General features: G+C 55.9%; 6 protein-coding genes across 9 annotated transcripts; all 6 read right to left on the bottom strand.

Annotated features, from left to right (window-relative positions):
* Nucleotides 1-410: 410 nt before the first annotated feature.
* LOC115345306 (protein MRP-126-like) lies at nucleotides 411-2388 on the bottom strand. The gene is made up of 3 exons (XM_030023796.2): nucleotides 2213-2388; nucleotides 1430-1588; nucleotides 411-752 (listed from the first exon to the last, which is right to left on the bottom strand). The coding sequence occupies exons 1-3, from the start codon at nucleotides 2372-2374 to the stop codon at nucleotides 567-569; spliced, it is 507 nt and encodes a 168-aa protein (XP_029879656.2). The 5' UTR covers nucleotides 2375-2388; the 3' UTR covers nucleotides 411-566.
* A 3219-nt stretch (nucleotides 2389-5607) lies between these two features.
* LOC115345309 (protein S100-A8-like) lies at nucleotides 5608-7639 on the bottom strand. 2 transcript variants are annotated; one of them, XM_030023802.2, is made up of 3 exons: nucleotides 7306-7639; nucleotides 6279-6498; nucleotides 5608-5894 (listed from the first exon to the last, which is right to left on the bottom strand). In XM_030023802.2, the coding sequence occupies exons 2-3, from the start codon at nucleotides 6477-6479 to the stop codon at nucleotides 5730-5732; spliced, it is 366 nt and encodes a 121-aa protein (XP_029879662.1). In that variant the 5' UTR covers nucleotides 6480-6498; nucleotides 7306-7639; the 3' UTR covers nucleotides 5608-5729. The 2 variants fall into 2 exon arrangements, with proteins under 2 accessions (XP_029879662.1, XP_029879661.1); XM_030023801.2 differs by having other exon boundaries at nucleotides 6279-6507; nucleotides 7306-7635.
* A 1867-nt stretch (nucleotides 7640-9506) lies between these two features.
* LOC115345310 (protein S100-A7-like) lies at nucleotides 9507-10596 on the bottom strand. Its single transcript, XM_030023803.2, has 3 exons — nucleotides 10433-10596; nucleotides 10108-10264; nucleotides 9507-9866 (listed from the first exon to the last, which is right to left on the bottom strand). Exons 2-3 carry the CDS (start codon nucleotides 10258-10260, stop codon nucleotides 9657-9659), a joined length of 363 nt encoding a protein of 120 aa, XP_029879663.1. The 5' UTR covers nucleotides 10261-10264; nucleotides 10433-10596; the 3' UTR covers nucleotides 9507-9656.
* A 3390-nt stretch (nucleotides 10597-13986) lies between these two features.
* Nucleotides 13987-15090, bottom strand: LOC115345313 (protein S100-A4-like). The gene is made up of 3 exons (XM_030023807.1): nucleotides 14971-15090; nucleotides 14337-14491; nucleotides 13987-14230 (listed from the first exon to the last, which is right to left on the bottom strand). The coding sequence occupies exons 2-3, from the start codon at nucleotides 14472-14474 to the stop codon at nucleotides 14066-14068; spliced, it is 303 nt and encodes a 100-aa protein (XP_029879667.1). The 5' UTR covers nucleotides 14475-14491; nucleotides 14971-15090; the 3' UTR covers nucleotides 13987-14065.
* A 1712-nt stretch (nucleotides 15091-16802) lies between these two features.
* On the bottom strand, nucleotides 16803-18282 carry LOC115345307 (protein S100-A4-like). Its single transcript, XM_030023798.2, has 3 exons — nucleotides 18099-18282; nucleotides 17723-17881; nucleotides 16803-17036 (listed from the first exon to the last, which is right to left on the bottom strand). The coding sequence occupies exons 1-3, from the start codon at nucleotides 18264-18266 to the stop codon at nucleotides 16872-16874; spliced, it is 492 nt and encodes a 163-aa protein (XP_029879658.1). The 5' UTR covers nucleotides 18267-18282; the 3' UTR covers nucleotides 16803-16871.
* Nucleotides 18283-21069: 2787 nt separating this feature from the next.
* S100A16 (S100 calcium binding protein A16) lies at nucleotides 21070-24642 on the bottom strand. Of its 3 annotated transcripts, none has more exons than XM_030023804.1 (3): nucleotides 24487-24642; nucleotides 21972-22143; nucleotides 21070-21850 (listed from the first exon to the last, which is right to left on the bottom strand). In XM_030023804.1, the coding sequence occupies exons 2-3, from the start codon at nucleotides 22125-22127 to the stop codon at nucleotides 21686-21688; spliced, it is 321 nt and encodes a 106-aa protein (XP_029879664.1). In that variant the 5' UTR covers nucleotides 22128-22143; nucleotides 24487-24642; the 3' UTR covers nucleotides 21070-21685. The 3 variants fall into 3 exon arrangements, with proteins under 3 accessions (XP_029879664.1, XP_029879665.1, XP_029879666.1); XM_030023805.2 differs by lacking the exon at nucleotides 24487-24642 and adding an exon at nucleotides 22760-24416; XM_030023806.2 differs by lacking the exon at nucleotides 24487-24642 and adding an exon at nucleotides 22782-24416.
* Between the last annotated feature and the right edge of the window lie 2471 nt (nucleotides 24643-27113).

The following is a 27113-nucleotide window of genomic DNA, read 5'->3' as shown; positions in this document are numbered from 1 at the left end:
CCCCTTCCAGTCCCATGTCAGGGCCCCGCAGAGCAGAAGTGCCCTAAAAAGCGTGCTCATCCAGAAAAGAGTGCTCATCCATCCCCATCCTTTCTTCCAGCTCTTGCCTACCACCACAGGTCAGTCCTAGGAGACATGCAGAGTGTTTTCAGGCCAAAATGTTGGGGTTTTTTCTAGTTGGAAATGCAAAGGCCTGTCAAATTATACTGCCTTCCCTCACCTATGGAGCACATTATAATATGAGTATTGTGAGCACCCACTGCAATGAACCCTGCTCTCCCCAAGCATTCACCTCGCCCCTGAGAACCTGCAGCCTGTCTCCAAGGTGGATTTGCCTCGTTTAAAGTCATGCTGGGAGAGACAGCAAGGTGCAGGACTTGCCTTGAGGAAAACCATGCAGACACACAAAAGAGTTTTGACAGCCTCAGGGCAAATCTTTATTTGGCAGCAAAACCATCAAACTTGAAGGAAGGAAAAGAGGGAGGTGGGTGGAGAGAGATGGAGGGGAGAAAGCCAGGGGCTGCAAGCACTGCATGGGTGCCTTCGGCCTGGGACCACAGCCCACCTCAGTGGTGGTGTTGGTGCTGGTGTTTGTGTTGCTGCTGCTGGTCCTCAACATCGTGGAGGTGTTCGTGGGTGGCAATGGTAACACGGACGATCAGCAACATCACCTCGCAGAAGCTGATCTGCGCATCCTTGTTGATGTCAAGGTCCTTCATGATTTCATCAATGGTGGCCTTGTTTTTCACATGCTGCAAAGAAAAGGACAGGGTGAGGGCAAAGTCCTGTCATCCACAGCTCAAGCCTCTCCCCGGCCTCGCTGGGACCCTCATGTGTGCCAGGTCCCCAATGGCCAGGTGCTATGAGTGATTTCATCCTTGTGTCATCATCACCGATTGCTTTGGGTACAGCAATGATTCACCTGCAGCAATAAAGCAATCAGAGGGCAAAAAGCTAGCATCACTGCAAGGACACCATGCAATGTGGAGACCGATGAAGGCAGCAGTGTTAGGTCAGCCACAAACCTCTCCTTTAGCGTGTTGGATTAAAAACACTTTACTGTCTGCTTTAGCAAAATGAGTTACAAAAAAAAAAAAAAATTTACTTTTTGGCTGATATTTCTGACATCATTGCTCCTAGATGGCAAAGGAACTCTCAGGCAATATGACCCTGATTTTTGCAGGTAAGGTGATGAGAGTAAATAGCTGGCTGCAGGTTCACTCAGACCTGTGTGGGTTTCCTTCATCTGTCTACAGAGCATGTTTGGAAAGTGGCAGTTGGACAGGGAGAGTCTGGGCAGAAGGTGTTGGGGCAGGAGAGCAGAGTAGGAAGGGGATGAATCCAGGTCCCAGAGATATTCAGGCAATGGGGTCCAGCCCAGCTACCTCCCCATGTGGGCCACAAGAAACCCTGCTTTGACTCCACTCACCTTCAGATAGTTCACAAGCTGCTTCTCAATCAGGAGCTTCAGCTCGTTCTTGGTCAGGGTGTCTCTGTCCCCTTCCCGCCTTGAGTACTGGTGAAAGACATCAATGATGACATCCATGGCCTTCTCCAGCTCAGAGAGTGGTTCCTGGATCTGGGAGGTCTGAAGAGAAACCATTACACTGAATAATGTCAGGAGCCACAATAGATAAGCAAGTCTGATGTAAACCAGTGAGGCTCTGGTACAGCCACCTGCTTCACACCAGATGAGGATGCAGTCTGGTTTTGTTCAGTCATTCTTTTTTGGGATATATTTGAGCTGTTTGTTTTGAGTTTTCTCTTATCTACAAGCCAAAGGAGACTGAAGGGTGTTGCGGCCTTTGCCTGCTTCTGCTCTGGGATGTGCAACTACAGATAATAACTGAGAGTTGATTTCCCTCCCCTCCAAATGTGCCTTCTGTAAGTCAGGCACTGTTGGAGCAAGGCTCCCAAAATAGCTGGTGGCACTGCAAAAACTTCTGTAGAGATACAGAGTATGAGATCTGATGTCCAGAAGCCCCTTCAGTGGTTGGACTGTGCTGTGAGGAACCTCTTCCAGGAGGAGACATCTCTCCTTGTGGGTTGTGCTCAGGTGAGCCTGAGTGGAGATGGTTATCCTCTGCCAGCAACTAATGGCAGCTCACATGGTGAGGAGAGGCTCCCTAAGGGTTCTTGCACCTCCAATGGCCCAGCCAGCACCTGGAAAAGAGCATGAAGACCTTAAATGCCCATGTCACATTAGACTTGCCTTGCTCATCTTGACAAAGTAGTGAGATCCCCTCAGGCTGGAGCAGGGCTGGTCCCAACCACAGCATCTCTTATAGCCTGACCATCTGCCTGTGCCCCTCCACCGGTTGTGAAATGTCTGTTTCACCCAATTCCAGTCCATCTTCATGACATACTTGTACATTGCTTAAGGCTCCAGGGTAGTTCCTTAAAAGGGGTGTCTGTGGCTTTTCCCGCAAGGTCGGTGTGTCATGTACTCTGTCTGGGTGGCAGGAGGTGGTCAGGGCATAGCTGTGTCTCTGCAGCTGGGTCCCATTCACCCCCTCCACCTGGCAATTGGGGCTGAAATTCTCCAGCTCTCAGTGGAAGTCCATTCCCCTTTGCTGCTTCAATTTCACCTGTTTTACTCTCATTTATAGAGTTGTCTTCATGCTGCAAGACAAAGGGGACCCACAGCATCATGCCTGCCCTTCTCCAATGAGCCGGCACTGCTTGGCCCTGTAGCATCCCCATCCTTGCAGACCTGGTGCACGCAAGCACTGCATGGTCCAGTGCACCCAAAGGCATCCCACTGTGTAATTGCTTCACACAGCCCAGCACTGACAGCATGGCCAGGGTTGCCTTCATGACACAGGGACAGAGCTGGTGCTGAGGGCAGTGCCCCAGTGCTGGGGGACCATCCCCTGCCTGCAGCAAGCAGCTTTTTATGAAAGACAAATAATACAGGGTGGGTTCCCAACCTGGCGGGGCTCCCGGAACTTCTTTTCATCTCCTCAGGTTAGCAACAGCCAATGCCAAGGGTGGTTTCTCCCCACCCAAGGTATGCTCTGAGCTGGGGAGACCAGGTGTGGCTGAAAGGTGTGGTTTTAATTTTTAGGACTGTGTCCTCACTTTGTCGCTGCTTTTTGTTGTTGTTTCTCGGTGTTGCAGAGACCCAGCACAGGCGCTTTGCCTCAGAGCAGCTAAGATGAGGAGCAAAACAAGATTTTCCAGTGCTTCTTCATTAAAATGCTCTGCCTGCTGATTCAGCTGACTTGTTTGGGGGTTTGTTTAACCTGCCAAATATGACACTAATCTCAGACACAAAGTGGAGGCCAAAACATGGCCATGGACAGGCCTGGGGCAAGCTCCAGGACCTCCAGATGAGCTGACACGGAGCAGCACTGTGTAGGCAGCTGCTAGGGGATGCAGCCCCGGTCCACACACAGTGGCCACTGGGACTCCTGCCCTCACTGGTGGGGGTGCACTGCATTTCACAACAGGAGTGCTTTGATGCAGAAAACAGCTGGAGAAAGGCTGGAGCATTTCACAACAGGGTGTCAGGGACCATCTGCTCAGTTGCAGAATTTTGCAGCAATTTCAGGAAACCATATTTTGGTCATTTTATCATCCTGGAGGTGGGGAAGAGCAAGGATGGGTTACAAGGTGTGGGTTGTGGCCAGGGATTTCCAAAGAGGGATGGTGGCTAGGACCCTCAGATATGCCCACCAGGCAGCAGGGATGAGACCCCAGGTGTTTTGTTTTTAAATGCCAGTGCAATCACTAAAGTGACCAGGGAGCCTGTGTATTGCTTAGGGTCACAGGAACATGTGCTAGGACAAATTTTTGCCTGGCTCTGCAGGTCTCCTTGCAGAGGGAGCCTCCCTGTCCAGCTGTGCTTGTGAGCCATGCCAAAGTGGCTGCAGCAAGCTGCAATCCTGGCCCCAAGGCCACTGGGGTTGAGCAAGCCCCTGCTTGCTGGAGCTGCAGAGGCGAAGGAGTGGGAAGCAGGTATCAGGTAGCACGCAAGCAGCCCAGTAGTCATGGCAAGCAAAAGGTCTGGTTTGAGGTTGGTTGTGCCCTGAGGACCTGAGCCCTGGCAGGGCACCCCATGCTTGACAATGGTTGCAAAACTCTTTCAAAATACGTGTTTACAGGCAAGTGGCTGGCTGATGCGGGAAGAGGGCATGGCAGGGTTTGTCACTATGCGGTTTGCTGTGTTTCACAGCAGGTTTTAGTCCAGATCAGGACAGGACATATGTTCTGGTTGCTAGATGTGGTTATAGCTTGGGGGAGCCAGGGGACAAACTCTGAGCCCTGGCTCCTGAGCACCTTTGAGCATCATCAGACCAGCGATGCTCCAGCTGCCACCTGGCAGGACCAGCCACCATGGGAGCTGGGGCAGCCTAGAGGTTTTCCCATCCTGGAGCCACAAGGGTGAGGATTTCCCAGTCCTTTAGCTTGAGCCAAAAAGCATTCACATATGTCTTAGGCATATCAAACAGCTATAAACTCAGGTGCTTGGCAGGCACCACCTTGGTCCAGCCCAAAGGGAGCTGAGCCCCAGCTCTGCTGCCCGCCCAGGCACAGCACAACTGCTGCAGGGTGCTGGACCCTCTCTAAGGCCTCCTGCAGCTCTGGCAGATTGCAGGGCTGGAACTCTCCATTGCACTTGACCTTCCTGCTTGTGCTGCAACATGCAAAGTGTTGCTCTTGCTTGTGCTGGGGCAGCTACCTGCTCAGCTCCATGGGGTGGTGGTACCTGAGCATTTGGTGAAGAAAAGAGCTGCATTACAGTGTATTTAGTACCCAGAAACAGTTTGTTGGTGCTGAAAGACATCTCCCAGATGGCTCAGCCAGGGACAAGATCTTTGTGCCCTGCTGGAGCCCATCAGGGTTTTGGTGAGAATATTTTACTGGCGGAAAACTCTGAGATGGAAACCATCTGGGCTTTTCACCATGGCTGGGTAGCAAGTGATTCAGCAGGGTTGGGAGGGAGCACTCCAGATGACTTGTCTGCGTGGGAAATATCTGAAATTTGAGTTTTCATTGGGATTTAGGGGTAAAATTTTAAATCTCAGAATTTCCCACAAACTAGAAGCTATATATACAGATAGGAAAAAAAAAATACACATGGAAGTTACTAAGAGCACCCTGGCTTGTTCTTGTGGTAAAGGCTGTGCTCTGTGGTGAACTGCTGTTGTCATGGGTATTAATGCACTTTTCCTGCTCACAGGTGATTCTGCATCCAGAGAACACACTTGGCATGGCCAAGGTGAAAAAGCTGGCTGAGGATGGGCAAAATAGCAAGTGCTTCCCCAAGCTAGGCTGGCTCAGCTCTTCCCAGTCTATGCAGAAAAATTCCTCTGACAGGGAAAACGTCTAATACAACTGCAATACGTTGCAGTTGATGGCAATGCCTTGCATTGGTGTTCTGGTCATTAGTACCTTCCAAGCCCATCATTCCAGCCCTCTCAGCTTGGACCAGACACTGAGCAATACAGCTCTCTGCCACTCATCACATCTCGATCGTAAGCCTCTTCCTTTTGGGGTGCCTCATTTAGGCAAGCCTTTATCCCACAGCTCCAGCAGGACCATGCATTTGCTGCAGCTGGTGCCCACCCTCCCCATGCATGAGATGGGATAGGAAGGACTCGGTGAACTTCAAGTGATGCTTTATTGTCTCACAAGCATGACTGATCCAAGCAGACAGAAAGCAGCCAGAGCACAATTCCTACAAGCAACCCCTTCTGAGTTTTACGTGGGTCGTGCACTGAGACTCAATCCTTGTCTGGTATACAGCGGTCATCCTGGTGGCTGATGCGATGGGCATCATCGGTCAGCTTGGCCAAGACGATGGTGAACTCCTCAAAAGTCAGCTCACTGTCCTTATTTAAGTCTGTCTCTTCAAAGAGTGTCCTCAGGTATTCACGTTTGTTCCTGTCCTGAAATTGGGGGACAGGACATGTGTTAGCATGGCTCCTCCCTGGGCTGTACACCCACTGGTGGATACCGAGCCAGCTTTATTCTTGCATGCCCTGGGAAATGTTTGGAAGCTCCTACCTTGCAGTCAGCCCCTAGTTAAAACCCCAGATAGATAGGCTCTTGTCCTAAGCTCCTTTGGCTGCTCCATACCCATGCAGTGGCAGGAGGGATGAGCAGGGGTGGCCCCACAGTACATGAACAAGCTGGGACTGATCACAGAAACCCACTCTGTGGATCACAGCCATGGTGGGGTCTGCACCCTATTCCCACAGGAACATCCAACCTCAGCCTCATCCCTGCCACAGCCCCTCCAGGGAGCACAACACATCTCCTGAGGCACTCACGCAAGCTTGTAGGAAGGTCGGTGCCTGCTCAGTCAGCAGTGTCCTGAAGTCGTTGAAGTTGAGGAGGTCAAGCTGGCCCTCCCGGATGCTGTAACGGTGGTAGACATCCACAATGGTTTTCAGGGCCATCTCTAGTGTGCAGTTTCCAGGGAACTGCTGAGTCTCAGGAAGGGTGGCTGTTCTCTGGGTGCTTGCAGACATGGCTGAGCTCTTGAGGTACCTACAGAAACTGCATGGAGAAACCTCAAAGCCATGAGATGCATCAAAAACCAGGAACCCCACACCATGCTCTTGGCCCCCACCCCAGGCACCCCAAGGGGGGGTTGCATGGCACCTCTGCAGCCTAGCAGCAGATCTGTACCAGGAGCCTCATCTCACCAGGGCTGAGCAAGCCAGCAGCACCCAGCATGCCTGGGAGCAGTTGGTGGCTCCTCGGTGCCGAGCAGGTAATAAGTGGTTTTAGGAATATCACTGTTTTACAGCATTGTCCAACCGTCTCCAATTTTAGCTTCACCCAAGCAGCAGCTTGTTCTTACTGACCTGGAGGCATTTGTCAGGCAAGTTAGACAAACCCGTCAGGCTGTAGTCACGTATCTGTACCGTGCCACTGACAGCAAGGATGGCTTTAAGGCAGGGAGCACAGTTCAGGTATGGGCTCCATTGCAGCCTCTCCCTGACCTCCTCCTCTTTCTGCGAATCTCCCTCTCCTCTTTGGGTGGGAAACCCTTTTCACTGCAGACATTGAGCACAGAGACCCTGTTCTCTGGTGGGTGCCACCATGCAGGTGACCTGCAGAGCACCTGCAAAGGGCTCTCTCCTTGCCAGTGGAAACAATTACAGCTCCACTAAAGATGGCACAGAAATGCCATTAATTTATACTTGTACTGTCATCAAAACCAGCCTCCTACCCTGCCCGAAGTAGAAAGCATCACCCTGGAATAAAACAGGCATAGGGCGTGAAGTGCCATATTCAAAATTGCTTCTCCCTCATCTTATTTCCTCCAAGAACCATTGCAGTGTTACTTACCCTTGTCTCCAAGGAGGGTTTGCAGATGATGGGTCTGTTGCAGTGATCCAAGAGCCTGGGCAGCCCTTTTATACATGTCTGAGGTCCTCTTTCATCAGATATGCTGACACACCTGCTGCAAGCAAGAGCTTGAGTTAGGATTTCCCGTACCTGGAAATTGCAAGGTGGGAACTTCTGAACCCCTCCCCGTCTCATACCTCTGCACATAGTTCCTGGTTACACCCACCGGCCTTTGGAAATGCTGCCCTTGCACCCCACCATCACCTCTGACAAGGCTGAGCTGCTTGTGTGCTGGGCAAAGAATGGGAAAAACACTGGATGTACCATCACACCTCAACATGAGCATAAAAGGCAGGTCCGTCTTGGCAGAACTTGCCAAAACTTTGCAAGTTCTGCAATGTGCTGAAAATTTTATGCACTCTCATGCCAATGTAGAAGAAAGATGGGCTGTTTCAGAGAGATGTGGATAACTGTCCCTTTGTTGTTTTTAGTGTGATCTCTCTGTTTTCTATGATACTAACTGGTTGAACACTAACAAAGATGAAGGCAGCATCTACCTTTTAAGAAACTGTTTTCCAGGGTATTTTCCATTACTTTCTATTTTCATGTCACTTGTACCAGACCTTTCCTCTTGCTCCAGAAACTTTGTGGAGGAAACTGGGCATAAAACAAGAAGAAAATCTGAGGTCAGAGTCTTTACTGGCTGGAGCATTAACTAGCAAGTGTTTTGCAACAGTCACCTCTTGTGCCACCCATCTTGCGTTAGCAGAACAGGTACTAGAAGAATGAAGAGACTATAAAAAGATGTAAAAATAAGACAATAGATTCCAGGAAGAGGGTAGGAACAGAAAAACAAAAGGGTAACCATTCCTGTTTGAGTATGTTTCTTGCATGTCCCAGGGGCAGTATCAAGAACTGTTGCATGAGTTTTATTCTGGTATCCCTGACTCACTTTATTGCTTTTTTTGTTTTCCTGCTCTACTCATCAGGGACTGTCAACAGTCCAAAACTGCATCCTTATTCCCCCGCTGGCCTCGCAAAGCATCAGCCAAGACTGATTTTTGCCCTGTGCACTTGCATAGTCTCCACGCAGACAGGCCTGTGGGCTCTGAATTCCCATCTTTCACAGCCGTGTTCCCCAAAACCTGCAGGGGAGGCAGCTCGTAGTGCCCAGCCCCACGACGGGAGTGATGCGCAACTGACAACCTGGGTGCCCTGGCAGGACAGTGAATAACGTCTGCCTCTGGGGGACAAAGCCTCCTCACCAGTAGCAACATTGTGGAGCCAGAAAGTGATCACCTGTGTCATCAAGTGCAAATAACCATGCAATAGCCCCATGCTTCCTTTTGTGGCTCAGTTTCACATGTGACAGGCTTCTGATTTCAGCTGATGTTGGAAATGTCAGAGCCTCCTGAGCCTAAGGGTTTCCCACTCAGTGCAGTCGCTGGCAGATAAAGGAGCTCTTTTCTGCTCATGTATCTGCTCCCCAGGAGCCTGCAGTGGCTTGTAGATGTGCTGTGACCTGGGGTGCTGTTGCCTCACGCTAACAAAAACATCCAATTTCATTATGCAGAGTTAACACCAGCTCTCCAGAGCCCCTCAGCCTCATTCTTTGCTGTGTCAGGGCTTGCAAGATAAGTGCTGGTTGCTTTGTGGGTTGCAAAAGCATTGCACGTACCCCCAGGATGCTGCACCCCCAGGTCCAGAGCAGGGTCTTGGCAGCCACCTGGGGAAGCAGCCCCTGGCTGTGCTTCACCCTGGCATGTCCTGGAGCTGGTGCAAAGAGGGGCCAGGAGAACCAGGGCTGAGGACGCTCTCGTGCAGCCACTGGCTGCCCCTTCCCAGGAACCTCCCCAGTGTGATGGGGTGCTACACACCCCGCCATCCACTGAGGTGAAGGGTGCTGGGGCCAACCACCCTGTGCAGGGAACCCGCTGAGCCTTGGGAAGGCAGTGGGAGCATGCCAGGGTCTGATATGCTTCAGAACGGGGACCCTGCACAGCCTGTGCTGCTCAGCTGTGACCCAGTAGCCCTGTTGTCCTGGCTCCCTGCTCTGCAAGGAGCAGGGTCCCCCCATGCCACCTTTCCTTTCCCATTGCTTCTCCAGTTCAATAGGCATTTAAACCCCCCCCAGCCACACACTAGATGCATATTGCATCCTCCCTGGAGACGACAGGACACGTAATACAGCTGCATTTGGTGCTTGAAGAAAAAAATTTTATTTCAATGCCATAGGCAGAAGCAGACAACAAAGCTTTGGTTACAGGTTTGTCTGTGCTTGTGGACAAACAGAAGGGATGATGCTGCTGGAAAAGCACAATCCCGTGGGCACAGTCACCCTGGGAACTGCTTCACTTGTGGGGACCATGGCCGTGGTCCTGGCCGTGACTGTCATCTGGATGCTGGTCATGGCTGCTGTGACACTGGTGGGACCTATTGTGGGCATCAATGACTACGAGATTCAGCGTGGTCAGGAACTCGGTGAACTTCAGGCGACCGTCATGGTTGTGGTCTGCTCTGGCAAAGAGCTTGCTTATATAGTCATCGATGGATGTGTTAGGCTGCAGCAGGACAAACATGAAAAAGAGTCAACCTGAAGCACAGCAGTGTTCAGGGTCACCCTGACAGCCCGCAGCTACAGCACAAGGCTCACCCAGCAAGGATTGCACAGTTTCAGGAAAACCCTAGAAAAACTTTCCCTCCCCTTTGGGAGGCTCTCAACCACCCACACACCCCAAGGAGGCCACCCCTTCTGCAAGCTCTCACCAGCATTAGGAGAGCTGGGCCATGCTCGGCTCTTACCGGCACAGTGTTGTAGAGGAAGGGTTCGGCAGTCTCCTTCAGCAGCTTCAAGAACTCAGTCTTGCTCAGGTAGTCATCTATGGGGCACTTCATGGCATACTGGTGGTAGATGTTGATGGCACACTCCAAGGCGAGCTCCAGGTCGGTTTTCATCTTGCTAGGAAGGGACAGGCAGCAAAACATTTAAACCCATCAGAGGAGAAGGACTGCCCTCTCCTCCGGGAGCCCCAGCCAGGCTTTGGCTGCCTGGCATGGTTGGGCTCATCCCAGTGGCACTTCCAGCAGCATGAGTCCTGAAACCACCATTTGGCAAGGACCTACTTACCTATGAGCAGTGCTGGGGCTGACTTCTGCAGATGGCGGTGCACAGGAGGAGAGGAGCAGTGACAGCACAGTGGAGGCAAGGTGTCTTTTATACTCTCCCTGAGCTAAGATTTGTGACAGCCTCAAATTTCCTTCTGGGCAATAACACTGGGAATTGTGCAAGGCTATGCAGCACGCCCAGGTGGCGATTTCTTGCCTGGCTCCAGGAACTGGCTGCTCCCACTGTTGACGAGGGAGGGGACGCACCAAACTTGTTAGGGCAAAACAAGGAAACACCAAAAGAGACATTTGCAGGGAGCCAGCATTGTGGGTCAGTGATGGTGCAGGGGCTTTCCCAGGAGCTGGGACACTCGCGCAGAGTTTGGGGGTCTTTGCAGAGATGATGGAAAAGGAATTTTTCCAGATCACACAAAAGGTGCTGGGTGACGGTTTCCAGTGGGATAATGCTGGTTTTTCCCAATGGTGGATGAGGTTCATCAGTCCTGTATCTGCCCTGACAATGTTGAATTTCACTGGAGGTGTGCTGCATGGGTGCTGGGGGATGGCCAAAGCATCTCAGCCCCCAGACACCTCTCCAAAATCATGAGCAGCGTTCCTCCTGAATCATTTCTTAATGGCTAGCCAGGAAGCCAAGAAAGACATTACAAATCTGGGCATGCCAGCATGCCGGAAACCTGCCTGCCAGTCTTAGGAGGTGGTGTTTCCCAGCAGCTGTAATTGCTTCCTGACGATAACAGAGGTCATTGGCAATCGCTGCCTATTCCCAGTTGTTGGGGGTATGCTGCTACATGGATGACCCCATGGTGTTCCCATGGCCTGGCACGGGCTGCTAAACTCTGCTTGTCTTGGGGGGAAAGACAGTCAGGGGGGCTGGTGAGGAGCTTGTGCCCAAGAACGCCCAAGCCCTTCACCACAAGTCTGTTCTTGGTGGGACTGGCACAGCAAAAAGCCTATGCTAGCCATTAAGGCTTTTAGGAGATGGGAAGGACAGTGGTGGTGAAACATCTCCCCGTCAGCCTCTTAATCCAGGAGCATGAGGAACTGGTGCCAGAAAAAGCCTAAATTGCAAAAGAGTGAAACAAAGGAACTGATTGTATGATGGAGGGAGACGGGCACGTCCTCCCCAGGAAGGGGAGCCACACATGGTTGATCAGTGGGACACGGGTGCACCGTTGGCGAGACGTGATGGGACACACATAGGCAGGCATGAAGGGATATGCCTGTGCCACATGGGGAGGTGGGAGGAGACACGCATGCGCCGTGGGTCCTCATGCTGCCATTTGCTACCCAACCTGCCACAGAAGCCACGTGCCCATGCACCAGACACTCCCAGCACATGCCCTGCCTTGGGGCCTGGCTGCTGTGCCATGGCAGCCCACGCTCCAGTGCAAAAGCTGCCGTGGGTTGTTGGTATCTGCTCTGCGGCCAAGTGCAGCTGTGGGGCCAGGAGTGTTGGTGCCGCAGGGACAGAACCAGTACAGCCCCAAGGGCATGGCAGCAGGGCGGTGACAGGGGTGTGGATGGATGCAGGCAGGCTGGGATGCCTGTGAACAGCACCATGCCAGCTTCAAATATTCATAGATCAGGCAGAAAAAGGACCAAGGGCTTGTAGGGGGTGTCCCTTTTACCTGCCTCTGGGATGCAGGTGCGGTACAGCCACATTCTCAGGTGTTTCACTGAGCCTGGAGGGGTGGATACTTTTTTTTTTTCTTCCTAATATTGATGCTCAGGTGAGCACTGGATCTCAGAAGCTGGGGTTTGTGGAATAACCCCTACACTCTCTGTTTGGGGGAGCAGGGGGATAAGCTTCAATCCCAGTCTCCTGGCAAACCAGCCCTTGCAAAGCCAAGGGTGCAGTGCCAGGGTGGGAGTCCCAGGCAGAAGAACAGGCAGAGCATCGCCAGCACCCAACAGGATCCGTCTGCTGGGACATGAGCACTGGATGCAGCCCCTTGCTGAGTCCCTCCCACCCGCCCCCAGCAAGAGAAAAAACAGTGCCATCCGTGAGGTTTTAATTTATTCAAGGTTCAAAAATGACCAGAAACACAGCAACAAAACTTTACAACAGGAAATTACAAAAAACTTTACAAAAGGCCCTTAGAAAAGGCCCCTGGGGCCCCTTGCCCCACTGGCTGGCCCAGCTCTACATTTTGCATTCCTTCAGTGCATCATTGTAGATCGTGGCCAGGGCCCTCAGGAAGGTGACGTACTCCTAGAAATTCGCTTCCTCGTCTTTGTTATGGTCCAGGTCCAGTCCACACCACGGCTGTAGGCAGCACGGGGATGGAGGGGAGCTCAGCAGGCAGCTGGGAGCTGGTCCAGCCTTGGGGCAGGGATTGGGGAGCAACTGGGGCATTACTCCCTCTCCACCTCAAGGGATGCTCTGCAACCCTCTAGCTTGCCCTGGTGCCAGCAGGGCAGGAGGAGGCAAAGCCGCTCCAGACCCAGCTCAGCGCAGCCCCCAGGGTCTGGCCCCAAAGGAGCAGGGTGCTGCCCCGCATCCTCACTGTCATGCCACCCCAGGGTGTTGCATCAGCTGGGGCTGGTGGCTGCAGGGTGACTCACGGGATGCAGCCCAAACGTGGCTCCCGGCTGCCTCCACATGCAGCCCCGGGGGCTGGCAGAGAGGGCATCCGGGGGGGGCAAAGTTAGGGCTGGCCAAAGAGAAGCCTTTGTGGCATCTCTGCTTGCCGGTGCCTCTGGGAGCAGCCCCAAGCTGACTGATGAAGGTCCGGCTCCCAGCAGGGCAGAGGGGGGAACGTCCACATCTGGAAGGGGCATGCTGCACATCTGGAGCCCAGCATGCAAGCCCAGGTTGGCCGCAGCTCTTCAGTGTGGGGGAAAAGGCATCAGGGGGAGGAAATGGAGACTTACAGACATGAGCAGGACAGGCTCCGGTGCGGGGAAGGGAGGGCTGTGACTGCATGGCTCCTCGCATTTATAGCCGTGGGCTGAGTCCTCCCATGCCGGCAGCCCAGGAGAGCTGGCTGGGTGCATGGGAGAAGTCACTCCTCCGCATGCCATAACCCCACCCCAAGGAGGAACGCAACTGAAACCCTGCTCCCCAAGGATTCGCTTGGGGTGGGGAAGGGACAAGGGTCCTAGGTGACTTCCCAATGCAGTAGGTCAGCAGGTGGGGGGACAGAGGCTGACCCTGTGTCAGCTTAATAATTATGGCTAAAAAAGAGTTGTTTACCCGTCACTGTTATCACAGTGCTGGTCGGAGGCATTAATCCCCGTGAAAGCTCCTGCCTTGCCTTGCATCACCACAAAGCAGTTACTGGGGCTGCAGGGCAGGGTGCTGCCAGGCAGCAACTGCCGCTGACTCATGCTAACATGGCCAGTGGGGATCAGCCCAGCAGGCGGTTTACGAGAGCTCAGGGAATGAGGTGCCTATGCTGCGGCAGAGCAACTCCAACTCAGTAGCACCCATGCTCTTGCTCATCATCCAGTACCTGCAATGTGCACACGGAAGGGAAATGGGGTCTTCCCCAGTCTGACAGCACTCCTGTCCCCGGGAGAAGAAACCCCCCCATTGCAAAGCATGCAGAGGACTTTGTTTAAAGCCACCTTTATTGAAAGAGCAAAAGGGTCATGGGAGCAATGATGCAGCCCCGAGGCCAGTGCCCCATGCTCACTTCCTGCGCGGCATCTTGTCAGGGCAGTCCTGGAAGAAGTCGTTGCACATCATGGCCATGCAGGCCAGGAAGGTCACGTACTCTTGGAAATCCACCTCGCTGTCACTGTTGCTGTCCAGATTGCACATGAGCTGCTGTAAGCTGGCCTCATTGGTTTGTCTCTGCCCAGGAGCAAAAGGGGGGTTAAAATGGGGTTTTGCATCAAGGGCCACATCCCTGAGTCCCAGCATCACCCATGGGATGTCGTACCCGCTGCTGCACACTTACGCTGAAGCTGGGCAGCTCCTTCACAAGCATCTCCTTGAGCTCCTGCTTGCTGAGCTTGTACTTGTCCCCCTCCTTCCCCGAGTACTTGTGGAAGGTGGAGACTATCACAGCCAGTGCCTGCTCCAAGGGACATGCCATGGGGAATGCCAGCGATCCTGGAGGCACCAATAGCACAAGCAGGTGAGACCAGAGTTCAGAGTCCCCAGACAACCCCACGCTGGGGGGCCAACAGTCTTCCCCAGACCATGCAGCCTGCTCCGGTACCCCACTCCCTACTCCCATACACAGGGATGCATCACCATTTTCTCCCTAATTTCACCCCCCCACTAGCAGCCGGGCTGGATATTGCCATCTGGTACCGGTGCTGAGCAACCTCCAAAAAAGCCATGCCGGAGGGGAGAACGTGGGGGAAGGCAGCCCAGGCAGGGAAGGGGCACCCGTGCTTTTCCAGCCCTCAGAGGTGAAATGCAGCCTTGCTGCAGCAGGAGCCTCACGCTCAGCCCCAGGGGAAAACCTCCGTAGGGGGACCCCACTGCAAGTTGGGGCAGCTGCACCATCAGCGACATCTGGAGGGCATCTGGATGGCCAACAGGGCGAGGGGGAACAGAGCATCGTAGGAAAAAATACAACTCACCGACAGCTCAAACGAAACAGCCGAGGACAGGCAGGGCGGGAGGCAAGCCGGCGTCAGTTCATGGCATTTATAGCCCCGCCTGGGACACCTCCTCACTACCGGGATAGGAAGGCACCAATGCCGATCCAGCGCCTGCCTGGACATTGGCTGGCAAAGGAGGAGAGGAAAACCCTGGGAGCAGCCCTGGCCCCCCCAACCCATCCAGCTCCTGCATTGCCAAGGGGGCTGGTTTGTGTTAGAAAGGGCAGAATGTGCCCCCGGGACTGGACAGGGACCACCTGGTCGAGGAGAATCCCTAGGGACAAGGGCTGAAGCAAGGGGTGTGGTGGGCACCTCGTCCCACCACTGCCAGTGAGGGTAGGTGACGCCGATGCAGGGCAAGACGTCACACACAATGGTTTTGGCAGCATCCCCAGGGATGTCTGGAACTGCACAAACCCAAGCAGGGCTTGTCCGCAGCTTTGTTGTGCTGGGGTTTGGATGAGGGGTTTTTTTTCTGTTTTTTAACTGGACTGCAAGAAATTTCTGTTTCCTAACTGCGAGGGCAGTGCGTCACAATGCCCCATTGTGTAACGGAGAGCTATTTTGGTGTCTGCATGTCCCGAGCGCATGTCAGGGAGTTGCAGGGGAAAGCCAGGAGCAGGCAGTTTGCAACCCCCTGCCATAGGGTGAACCGGCTGTTCGCCATGATGCAAGGGCTGACAAATACCCCGAGTGTCCCCGAGCCTGGCTGAGCCCCCTCAGGACAAAGGCACCCGCTGCTGCAGGGACCAGAGTGAGAAAAACAGTGGATGAAGCCCTCCTGCCGGCTCCGGGTTGCTCTGGTGCCCTGTGGGATGCGAAACCTCACCAAACACCACACGGCTTCTTCCCAGGTCAGGGGTTTCTTTAAGGACCATTTTGGCAAAAGAAACCCCCAAGCCTGAACCTTGTCTCCCTGTTAGCAAGTGCAAACTGGTGTAAATTACTGGCAGGAGGCAGAAGCTCCCTGGGGCTCTTTATAAAGACACTGGGAAGGGGCAGAGCAAAGTTTGAGGCTGCTGGGGAGATGCTGGAAGGACCTGGGGGTTCAAGGAAGGCTTGGGGACAGGCTCTGCCAGGTAATGATGCAGAGGCTTTGTAAGGGCTTTTTTGAAACTGGGATGGTTTCTCTGAGGTTTTGGGGCTGCTGGGGAAAGCTGGAGAGCAGCTGCAGCACCTTCTGCAAACCAGCCCAGACCTGCCAGGAGCTGCTGAGGCTATGGGCAGGTGGAGGGGGGCAAGCCCTGTGCTTCCCAGCCAGTATCACAGGCTGATGTGCTTCAGGAAACTGCTGCTTGTCTGCAGCCCCATGGCTCCGTGGTACACCCTGGCGGGGGGGGGGCACTCAGGCTGACCTCCAATGCAGTCCCCCAGCATGGGCTAGTCTGAGGGTTCTAAGGATCTCCTCCAGCTCCTCAGAAACAGCTCTTCTCTGTGGGAACTGGGGACACACTCTGGCTTTTGTGCTTTGCAAGGACGAAGCATCTTGCTGTCCGGTTCCTCCAGACCAGCTTTCTCTCCCTAAACCCACTGCATTGCCCAGGGCAGCTTGTGCCAACCTACGAGCCAAGCTGGGCTCAGGGAAGCTTGTATGTTTTGAGCTAAACATGCACTGAACCTCTCCTCAAGCCAGCAAGGACGGTTCAGGGCAATGTCCGAGTACATAGCTCAGAGGCGGCACTGAGCTGTTTTGCTCAGGCTTTTCCAAAAAATGCCTCCTGGGGCTGAGTCACACCATGGAAAATCCCACGAAGCCAGAGGAAAACGTGAGTCACCCGGCTGCCCGTTAACCTACGGCGCAGAAAACCATGCTGATGCACACCGAGGCTTTGGAAAAGCTTTTATTGAGAGCCCCATGGTGATACTGTGGGCAGTGGGGGTCACTTCTTGCGGGGCTGCTTGGTGGGGCCATCCTTGAAGAACTCGTTGAAGCCCATGGTGATGCAGGCCAGGAAGCAGGCATACTCCTTAAAGTCCACCTCGCTATCCTTGTTGTGGTCCAGGTCATTCACAAGCCTCTTGAATTCCACCTCGTCCATTTGTTTCTGTGAGGGGGGAGAGCACGGTGAGGGTAAGCGGTTTCGGGGTGCACAGATGAGTGAGGTGCTTTCTCATCCAGCCCCGCTGCTTGCAAGGAAGGATGTAAAAAGCCTGGGCTTCCCTCCCCCTGCCTTGAAGGAGGGTTTTCTCTTTGCCTTTGGAAGGAGGTGGCCTTTAGAAATGCAGCTGGCTTACCTGTGCTCTGGGGTGTGCTGGCACAACTACAGCAAATATACCTCTCAGTCATGAAAAGGCCTAGCTAAAAAATTTCTCCTCCCTCCTCCCAATTTAAACCACAAGCCAGAAGGGGAAGTTGGGGGGTTAAAAAAGGATTAAAAAATTTAAATCAGAGCATGATTTTTCTTTGCCAATCAAAATATTTCTGTGGGTATAAGAAAGCCAAGTTTCCTTTCAGTCTGAGCATGCTCCAGCTTGGGTCCTCCTGGCCTCATCCCTCCTTCTCCCCAGGGCTTGCCCTGGAGCACAAGATCTCAGTGTGTTGCATGTGGGCTGCATCCATCATGCACACTTTGGGGAAATTCAGAGACCACCTCGGCTCACCCCTGCATGGTTTGCACCATGCTATGCGGAAAGACCCAAGGCTGGTTTACTCCTGCTCCTACAACACCTCCTGCCCGTACCTGGGCACCTCTGAGGGGATGCAAAGGTATGTGCCCCCATGGCCACTTACGCTCCCAAAGATGGGCAGCTCCTTGTTCAGCAGCTCCTTGAGCTCCGCCTTACTGAGTTTATATTTGTCCCCTTCCTTCCCTGAGTACTTGTGGAAAGTGGTGACCATCACAGCCAGTGCCTGCTCCAGGGGACACGCCATCGCCAGCCTCCTATGCACCTGGAGGGCAGAGCACCAAGGATGGGATCAGGGCAGTGGCAGGGGGGTCTGTCCCCCCCACCCTGCCCAAATCGGTCTGCGATGCTTTAGGTGGGTAGCTGCAACCCCGGTGCCTCTCAGGGAGGCATTTCAGGGTGCAGCAACTGCTGAGTGAATTGCAGCTGGAGAGCAAAGCTGCACAACAAGTGATGCACAAGGAAGGGGAGCAAAGACTTACCAGGGTTGGTGCAGACCAGGCAACAGCAAGGAGCCAGGGTGCTGCATCTGGAGCGCAACGGGCATTTATAGCCCGGCCAGGGTGGCACTGCCCAGCATGCCCCATGCAGCCCCCTCGCCTCCAGGCTTTCCCAGCAGCTCCACACTGGCAGTTTCGCCCGCACCTCATTTTTGCTTAACGAGCTGTGTGATCCCATTAGTGGGAGGTGGGTGGGTGCTGGGAGGAGCTGCTGGCCCTACTGGGGAGTCTGGGGACCAAGGCACAAGCCAAGTGATGGGTGCAGGGACTGGGAAGGGCTGGGGCATCCCTTGGGGCTCCCCAGAGAAAGCTGGTCACCAGCCCATGACCCCCCACTAAGCCATCACTGTACTGTACCCCACATCACCAGCTTTCTGGGTGGCCCTGGTCTCCCCAAGACAGATGGTCCCAAGCACTCCCATCCTGGTGATCCCAATGCAAATGAACAGGCTCTGCAGTGGGGCTGGGGAGGTGACAGCAGTTTTATTTGTGCCATGGGCTGGGGCTCAATGCCAGCTGGCAGGGCCATGAGCCTTAGTGCAGAAGTCATTGCAGAGCATGGTGAGGCAGCCCAGGAGGACCACATATTCCTTGAAGTCCATCATGTTGTCCTGGTCCTTCAGCAGCACCCGGAAGCTGCACTTATCCAGTTGTTCCTGGCACAGAGAATCAGCAGGGTCAAGGATGGTGTTCGCCAGCCACGGCACAGGTAGGCATCAACCGCAGCAGGTGGTTTCAGCAGGTGGGGGGAACCTGTTTGAGGGAGGAGAGAGCCCTTCCCTCACCCCCACATCTTCCCCAGTGGTGGGGAGAGATGTGAGGATGCTGGTGGGGCTTGGTCCCAAGTGTCCCCACCCTCACCCCCATGAAGCTGGGCAGCTCCTTCAGCTCAGCCTTGCTCAGCTAGTACTTGTCACCCTCCTTCCCTGAGCACTCATCGAAGGTCCAATGCTGGAGGCCAGGGCTTGTTCCAGGGTGGCCGCCATCCTGGCAGGAGGCTGCTCCTGGGGGAGTGCCACTACCAGGGAGGGCACCTGGCTTTTTCCTGCAAACCCCCAGTTATTTTTGCATTACCACCCATCCACAAAATCCTGTTTGGTTTGGAGGAGGGAGCCAGGGTAAATCCTCATCTGGTGAAACCCAAGGTGGCCTGGCCTCGAGCAACTCGAAGACAGCCAACATTTCAGTCTCTGGTGATTGCAAAGGAACCGTGTCTTCTCCCAGAGATTTGGCAGCTAGAGAGGACCATGGGGAAAAACATATTTGGGGCATTTTCTGAAATCTTGCAAACATTGCAGCACATGGGACCTCGAGGTGCACGAGCAGGGCTGGGTTAGCAGCTGGCACAGGGTGCCCGGAGCTGATCCCGCTGGAGACACGAGGACAGGGGCATGGGTTTGAGTTCCCTAAATTGGGGCCAGCTGCAGAACCTGGCAGCACCATCCCTGTTGCATACCCCCACACCATCCCCCTCCCCGCCTGCCATATGGTGCTGTGCAAAGTGCCCCAGGGTTTTCCAGGAGGAGCACCCAGGGGTGCAGCTGCCGAGCGCACGGACACACAAACCACCCCCTGCCCACATGGATGCCTGTGCAATGCTCTCTCTGACACACTGGTCCCCTGCACACTGGTGCACTGCAGCAGCCCCTTCCGCGTCTCCTGGGTTCCCCATGCTCCCACGTTTGCTCCAAGCAGCTCCGGGATGGGGAAATAATGTACCCTACCTCAACCAGCACGGGCATGGGGGCTGCAACTGCTCAGAGCCCCAGCCTGGATGCCTGGGTCCTGTGAGGAAGTTAGCATAAGGAGGGGGGACATCCTGAATTGTTTCCATGCACTGCAGCTGATCTGCATCTAGAAATGAGATGTTGGGGGCTGGTTGCCCCTCACCCTGAGGGTCCTTTCTGGAGAGACCCCTAGAGTCTACTCTGGATCCCACCAGATCACTGGGATCCCATGTGAGCAGCCAGGCGCAGCACCCAGCCAATCCCCAGTCACCCCATAAACAGCGGAGTGAGTCACGAGCCCTGCCCTTGCCTGAGAGGGATTCCTCCACCATGACTCAGCCGCAGCCCTACCCAGCTGCTCCGTCTCCCACAGGAGCACCCCCGGTTTGCCTGGGACCCCTGATGCTGCAGGGCAGGGGAAGGTGAGCTGCGTGGGCAGGGGGACAGGCAGGAGCCAGCGATACTCCTGCATTGGTGAGGGGTGCTGGCTGGAAAGGGATGGGGGTCCTGGCTCCAAGGTGCTGTCATCCCCCCTGCCATGGGAGTGGGGGTCGCAGGGGGTCACCGCCATGCTCGCAGGCCCTGGGCCAAGTCACCTCCCAGTGGAAAATCCCCAGCAGGTGCCGCGGCCGCCGGTTTGGGCTGCCCGCCAGCACCGTGGGCGTCACAGGGTGCCATGAGCCAGGCTGCAGCACACTCCCCACTGAGCACGGCCAGCCCAGGGTGTCCCCGGCACACACAAGGGCATGGAGCTTTTCCCCATCCCGGGTGGGGGGGTGTGCAATGAGCTGAGATGCAGCACGGGAATTGGGATCACCTGAGACACCCTGGGGTTGGGGTGGCCGTGACCTTGTGGTGTACGGATGGGGGGCTGTAGTCCCAGGTGCTAGGGACCCCACATGGGGACATGGAGAGGGTCCCTCAGGACATGTGGCAGCATCATCTGCACCGTGTCCCAGGCAACAGCTTGGGGTGCTGTGGGGCCGGTTGGGGTGCTGGGAGGCCACGGTGTCTGCTGACACCTCGTGGTGGCTTGGTCAGCCCCGGGGAGCCCATCCCTGCCACGCCAGAAGGCTGGGATGGGTGTTATCGCCAGCCCAGGGTATGCTGTGACTGTGTGCGTGATGGGAAATAGGGCAGACCCCCTCTCTTGGCCCCCCACATCCCGTCCATGCATGCATGCTGCAGGGCAGCCCCTGGGAAAGCAGAGCCTCAGCTTCACCCACTGCTCCTCCAAACTTTATTGCTGCAATAAATAACCACTGTGGTGTTGCCCAGATGGGACCGCGCCACTCCCCGAGCCCAAAGGACCAGAGCACCAGGCAGCACAGGCAGGGCAGACCCTTCACCAGCTTGGGCAGGGGGAAAGGCACGCTTTTCCCAAGAAGACCCCTGACTTTGAGGGGGGACCTCCAATGGGAGAGGGGGTCCCGGTCATAATGGGGTTTCTGCCAGCAGGGCTGCACCCCAGAGGTCTGAGAACAGACAGAATTCATGTCCTAGATGAGGGGAAGCCTCTCCCTTTGCTTCTTGCCCAGCAGCCCAGCAAGGACAAGGCTTGCAGAAGAGCGCGATGGCAGGGATGGCATGGCGTGGGGTAAGGAGGACCGCCCCAAGGCTGTGGTGGCCTTGCACCCCTCAGCTCCCACCCACAGGATCTTCCTGCCCTGATCACACTCTGGCATGGCTCAGTCGGCAAAGCTGTGGGAGACTGGGGTGCCCCAGGGCAAGCTGGGGCTCGGGGCACGGCTCGGCAGCGGGAGAGGCAAGAAGCGGGGAGCCATGGAGAAGCAGGGGGTGAGCCCGTCAGGCTGAGCCTGGGGAGGGTCCAGATGCAGCCGGCTACTTGGTGTGCTTGACGCTCTGCTCCTGCTGGCGGATGATTTGGGCGATGGGGCTTGCGATGCCGCCTATCAAGGTCCAGTACTCCTCAAAGCTGATGCGCCCGTCTTTGTTCTCGTCCAGGTCGCAGATGAGTTTGTCGGCCGCTCGACGGTTCCCAGTGTCCTGGGGGAGACAGCGGAGCCGCTTACACCGGGGCAGCAGGGAAAGCAAGGTGCAGGGTGGGGGGACCCCATGCAAGCGTGAGGAGGAGCCGGTCCCCTGGCCCCATGCACCCCGGCCTCACCGTCAGCATGTGGTTGAGCTCACAGCTCAGCATCTTGCGGAAATCCTTCTTGCTGATGCGCCGTGGCTTCTTGCAGCAGCAGCGGCGGCTTGAGTACTTGTCAAAATTGTTCACCAGCACCTGGACGGCCCATTCCAGCTCCGTGCATTCTGCCATCACTGCCTGCGGTCACCTGTGGGGACGGGGGTCAGGGACGGGGGCCCTGGGACCATCCACAAGCCCATGCTGGCGGACAAGGGGTGGAAGGGCAGGCAGTGTGCCACCAAAGCTCACGGTGCCATCACTTAGGGTGTGCATGGGGGTCTCTGCTGCCGCCAGCCCTGGAGTTAACTGCAAGCCCCCAGGCAGGCAAAAGACAGCCTCCACAGAAAGGCAAAAAGCTGGCAGTGCTGATATGCAGGGTGCTTGCCTCCCCACATTACTGATCATACAGGGTTACCCCAAAAATCCTCCAAGCCACCTGCCCCAGCTCTGGCACAGTACTCACCCCACGCCAGCCGCCCCACCTGCCCCGCCGGGGCAGCCGCCCCCACGCATGGGACAGGGTGGCAATTATGGCGCTGGGGCCGCGGGGCTCCGCAGCACCGGAGCCGCGGCCGCCAGTTCCCAGGGCTCATTAGGGAGGAATGGGGCTGGGAGCCGCGTGGCAGGGCGGCGGTGGCGGCAGGACAAGGGCAGGAATTACCGGCCAGCCCTCCTCTTGCTTCACGGCACCAGGAACACCCTGGCAGAGCAGGTCTGGACCTGCCTGAGCCCCCCGCTAGCCCAGCTAAGGCCGTCCCCCATACCCCAAGGTCCAATCCTGCCTGCCTGCTGATGTTTGGGGTCCCCCTCCTCTCTCCACGGTCCCGAAGCTTCCCCAAGCCAGTAAGTTCCTTCCTATGGATGAACCCAACAGGATGGTCCCCGTCACGGGGTCTGGTGTCCACGTCACAGGCAGGATGCAGGCAGGCAGGGACGGAAACAGCATCACCTTGTTCGGCCTTGGCCCTTTCCTGCCTCGTCGGTGGCAGGGAGCAGGGCGAGCTGGAGCGTGTTGCTCCCCGTGATTGTGCTGGAGCTATGCTGATTTACACCAGCCCAGGGTGCAACGCCAACCGTCACAGCAGCGGTGGCCATGTGGGTCTTGGAGGAAGCCAACAGGGCGGCATGCATGGAGCCCAGAGGGGTAGTCCAGCACTGTTCCCCACTCTGTGGGCATCATCCAGGATGGTGTCTGCAGCCCAGCTGCTCCCTGGGAGCAGGCAGGACCTGCCCGGTGCCCCAAACTTGGCTCACGTCCCCTCTCTCTTTGCACTGATCCTCCCCAATTCAGCCCCAGGTTGAGGACGTTGGCACATCAGGGCGGTGACAAGAGACACGAGGCTCAGCCCCGGGCTCCCCGCACTATTGCGCTCATCCCTGCATGCCTTGGCATGGCTGGGTGCCCTCCCAAGCCACCCTTGTCCCCATGGGAGCCTTCTCTCTGCCACGGTGTCGTGGCCCAGGGCCACCCCATCCTGGGGCCAGGGACCATATCTGGCTTGCAGGAAGCTGGACACCAGGGTGGCTTTTGAACAGTCCCAGCATTGGCAGGGGTTCCCCCTGCAAGCTGCAGTGCCTGGCACAGCCCCGTGAGAGCCGCTCACTGGAGACCTCCAGCCCCAGCCCTTCCTTGTCCTGGGCCATTAATTGCCAACAAAAGGTAAGGACCAGCACCTGGGCAAAAGCACCCGCCACACACCCACACCCTCTGGGGTTCCCACATGCAGACCCCACGCCGGTATCACCGGTCCTCCACCACCAGCGCCCAGCCCATCCTCGGGGCATCATGGCTACCACTTCGCTGCTGACTCACAGCACCAGCCCATCCGCAACTGCACAGCCCTCATGGCTCCACCATCGCCTGCACCCCAGCCCCACCATGTGCCCCTGGGGCCAACCTGGGGCATTGTCACCGCAGTGGGACCCAGGGATACCAGCACAGCTGCAGCAGGACTGGGCGCTGGGTAGGTGGGGTGGGCAGGTCAGGGCTCACTAGCTGCTCTGCTCCTGCCGCTGTGGTCCCCCCTCTTCCTTCACCTCTCCCTCTCCTTCCTCGCGCACTCACCAGCACCAGTGCACAGAGCCAGGACCCGCAGCTGGGCACAGCACTGGTGCTCTCTGCCCACAGCCCTGGCGCTCCCTGCCCACAGCCCTGGCATTGCCGTGGGCAAAACAGGGGGGAAATGCCCTTTTTCCAGGGGCCAGACCCTACTGGCAACCCCATGTGCTGGGCTCTCCATAGGCAGTGGAGGTCAATGGATGCTGCCAAGCCTCGTGCTGGACCACGCGCCCACCAGCCCAGCTCACCCCAGTGCTCCCCCTGCATCCAGCAGGTCCCCTCCACCCCAGCCTCACGCGCACGATGCTGCCGAAGGGCTCCGGGGATTTCCACCACCCAACCTGCAGCGGCACGTCCTAGGGCTGCTCCCGGTTGAATATTCACCCCAAGGGTCCCAATGCTGGCTTTCCCATCCCTGTCTGGGAGCCTCACCTGGCTGTGTCCGAGGGTCCTGCTGTATCTGTTTCTCACTGATTTGGGAGCACGGGCAGTGGGAGCTGATTACGCGCACTCTCTCCTCACCTTGCACCCATACCGCCGGGCCCAGCCAGGCTTTTAAAGAGGCTCCCACCCCTCCTTGACGTTCCCAGGGCGTTCCCCGGCTGGGGCTTACCTGGGAAATGGCTCCCCGCGATTGCAACACCCAGACGGGTCGGTGCGAGCACAGACCTGTGGCGGGGTCTGGCTCCCTCCTGGGGGCTGCTCTGCGCATGGCTTTGGCTGTGACGTGATGGCAGGTGTTTGGGGACCACCCTAAAAGACCCCGCCATCTGGAAGGGGTGGTAGGCTCCCAGCAGTGGTGGTTTACCAGGCATAGTGCAACTCCAGCCTGATCCCAGGGTTTGCAAACCCACCGCCATCCAGCCATGCACTGGCCAAAAGCCCAGCTCCTCTGTCCCATAGTGCATCCCCGCCACCCACCCTGCTCCAAACCGCCCCATGCACCAACTGCTGGTGAGGCCAGCCAGTCAGGTCCAGTGTGGCACAGGAGCTGCCCAGCAAGGTGAGGGGGCATCGTTTATTTGAACCAAAACCACTTGTTCTCAAGGGTGAAAGGGGCTGGTGCAGGTCTCTGGGGCCTTGGAAGCAGAAGCACCAACTCCAAGCAGGGTTTTATCCAGCTCTCAGCCATCTCTAGATGCGCTGGGACAGATAAGACTCTTCTCAGCTGGTAGCTGTTCTTGTAAAGTCACATCCGTAATTAATTGACCCCGCAAATTGTAACCCTGTATGTCTACCAGGGCAATGGTGCGGCGATTTGATGCCAAGATTAGATACGGGCATTATTGGGAGCTGCATATTTAAGGATGCAAAGTAGGAGGTGATGTATTACAGGCAGGAGCCACCTGCTCAGAGGACCTTTGGGACTCCCATCCCGGAAAAAACGATGTGTGTCATCCCAGCTCTCCACTGGTTTCTTCCTAATCTCGGTTGGGAGGAAGCACACCCGTTCTTGGCCGAGATGCTCCGGTGTCGTTGATGCAACATCCCAGGAGGGTGGGAAACCCTCCCTGACCCTGCAGGCAAACAGCTCACCTCTGAATCATGAGCCTTCATTACTCTCCTGTCCCTGGCAGATGTCACAACCACATCCAGGCCCTTATTTTTACAAGGCATCCAGGGTGTGTGCGTGTGCATGTGCTCAGAGCAGCCACGTACCATCCAAACCCATCACAAAACAGTTCCCAGCCAGTTTGATTGCCCCGATGAGGTTGGTCTCTCCCCTGGTCCCCACCAGCTCTGGGTCTCAAGGGTCGGGAGCAGTTTATCTTCTCAAGGATAAGCTCAGCCACATGGGACCCTTTGCAGAGGGGGGACACTGAGCCCCGGCTTTGGGGGTCTTTGGTGACCACTGTGATGGGTACCCTGGCGCCACCACTCCTGCACACAGCAGCCACCCTGGTATGGACAAATGCATCTCTCAGCGTTTCCACCAGCCTGGTGTCATGCCCGCGTGGTCAGCGCTGACTCACTGAGGGGCACTGACCGCCCTGGCATGAGCTGAGCTGTTCCTACCACCTCCAAAGACTTTCCAGATACAACAGATACTTATCAAGGATGGCTCACGCCGCAGGAATTGCCGTCCTCCCGACAGCACACCATCATGCCAGGGAGCTGGTCACCAAACCAGAAATAGGACCCAGGAGTCCCAACTCCTACAGCACATTCCCAGCCTGGTGTTGGGAAAAAGATCCAGGAGCCCTGGCTCCCCTTTCCCCCCACCATTACCCCAACCATTTGACACATTTCCTGTCTCTAATTAAATGCACACCACACCTTTCTGCCTAATTTCCATGTATTTATTTCCAAAGCAGGAACAATAAATAGTCATTCTCATTGTGAAATCCACCCCAAGGTGAGAGGTGGCCAAGCCACAGTGTCGGTGTTGCTGTGCTGGCCGCTGGCCTGAGCGGACCTGCCACCCTGTCCCACCCTCGGGTTTTATCACATTTCTCTGGGGTTTGGTTTCGTTCATCTATTTTTTTTGCCTGCAGTACAGAGCCTCACAGGGTGATGCAGGTGCTGCTGAGGTGCCTGCACCCTCTCCCTTTTTGGGGTCCCCATCCCCATCACACCTCCAGGGCTCCCTACGGGTTCCTCTGGGACATGAAGTTCAGCAGGAATGGCCTGGATGGCAGAGGAAAGGTGGGATAACCAGGCTCAGCAGGTGCCCTGCACCCTCTCAAGCCCATGTCTTTGCCCTCCATGCGCTCGGTGCCTGAGCTAATTGCTCCATCCCAGTAAGCCACCACTTCGTGGCATTTACTGTTCTCTAATTTGCTGTAATTAGACAGAAATCCCACACTCTCCAGCACAGGTGGGATCTTGCTGCTGACCTCATAGTTCTTGGGTCTTTCGGAGCCCAGGATTTTGGGGTCTCCTCTGAGCTGCATGCCCAAAGCCTTTGGGGTGCCTGGTCTGGAGACACAGCCCTGGGTCTGCTTGTGGGGTCCCCGCAATGGAGACCACAGGCCACAAGCCACCCCGGGAACTGGGCATGTGCACAGCTCCACACACACCTTCAGCACCGTGTACACCCTCAGTGCCGTGCACACCCA

This window comes from Aquila chrysaetos, chromosome 9, assembly GCF_900496995.4.
Source record: "Aquila chrysaetos chrysaetos chromosome 9, bAquChr1.4, whole genome shotgun sequence".
Lineage (NCBI taxonomy): Eukaryota > Metazoa > Chordata > Aves > Accipitriformes > Accipitridae > Aquila > Aquila chrysaetos.
The sequence above is the reverse complement of the archived record's forward strand: the minus strand, read 5'-3'. Positions and strand labels throughout refer to the sequence as shown.

Coding starts and splice junctions, on each gene's coding strand:
- LOC115345309 (XM_030023802.2), bottom strand. CDS start 6,479: ATGTCTGCAAGCACCCAGAGAACAGCCACCCTTCCTGAGACTCAGCAG. Junction 5,895..6,278: donor CGACCTTCCTACAAGCTTGC/GTGAGTGCCTCA, acceptor CCCCAATTTCAG/GACAGGAACAAACGTGAATA.
- LOC115345310 (XM_030023803.2), bottom strand. CDS start 10,260: ATGAAAACCGACCTGGAGCTCGCCTTGGAGTGTGCCATCAACATCTAC. Junction 9,867..10,107: donor TCCTCTACAACACTGTGCCG/GTAAGAGCCGAG, acceptor GTCCTGCTGCAG/CCTAACACATCCATCGATGA.
- LOC115345306 (XM_030023796.2), bottom strand. CDS start 2,374: ATGTACAAGTATGTCATGAAGATGGACTGGAATTGGGTGAAACAGACA. Junction 1,589..2,212: donor ACTTTGTCAAGATGAGCAAG/GCAAGTCTAATG, acceptor GTTTCTCTTCAG/ACCTCCCAGATCCAGGAACC. Junction 753..1,429: donor AGCTTGTGAACTATCTGAAG/GTGAGTGGAGTC, acceptor TTTTCTTTGCAG/CATGTGAAAAACAAGGCCAC.
- S100A16 (XM_030023804.1), bottom strand. CDS start 22,127: ATGGCAGAATGCACGGAGCTGGAATGGGCCGTCCAGGTGCTGGTGAAC. Junction 21,851..21,971: donor AGCTCAACCACATGCTGACG/GTGAGGCCGGGG, acceptor TGTCTCCCCCAG/GACACTGGGAACCGTCGAGC.
- LOC115345313 (XM_030023807.1), bottom strand. CDS start 14,474: ATGGCATGTCCCTTGGAGCAGGCACTGGCTGTGATAGTCTCCACCTTC. Junction 14,231..14,336: donor AGGAGCTGCCCAGCTTCAGC/GTAAGTGTGCAG, acceptor GCTCCTGGGCAG/AGACAAACCAATGAGGCCAG.
- LOC115345307 (XM_030023798.2), bottom strand. CDS start 18,266: ATGAGGTGCGGGCGAAACTGCCAGTGTGGAGCTGCTGGGAAAGCCTGG. Junction 17,882..18,098: donor CCTGGTCTGCACCAACCCTG/GTAAGTCTTTGC, acceptor TCTGCCCTCCAG/GTGCATAGGAGGCTGGCGAT. Junction 17,037..17,722: donor AGCTGCCCATCTTTGGGAGC/GTAAGTGGCCAT, acceptor CCCCCCTCACAG/AAACAAATGGACGAGGTGGA.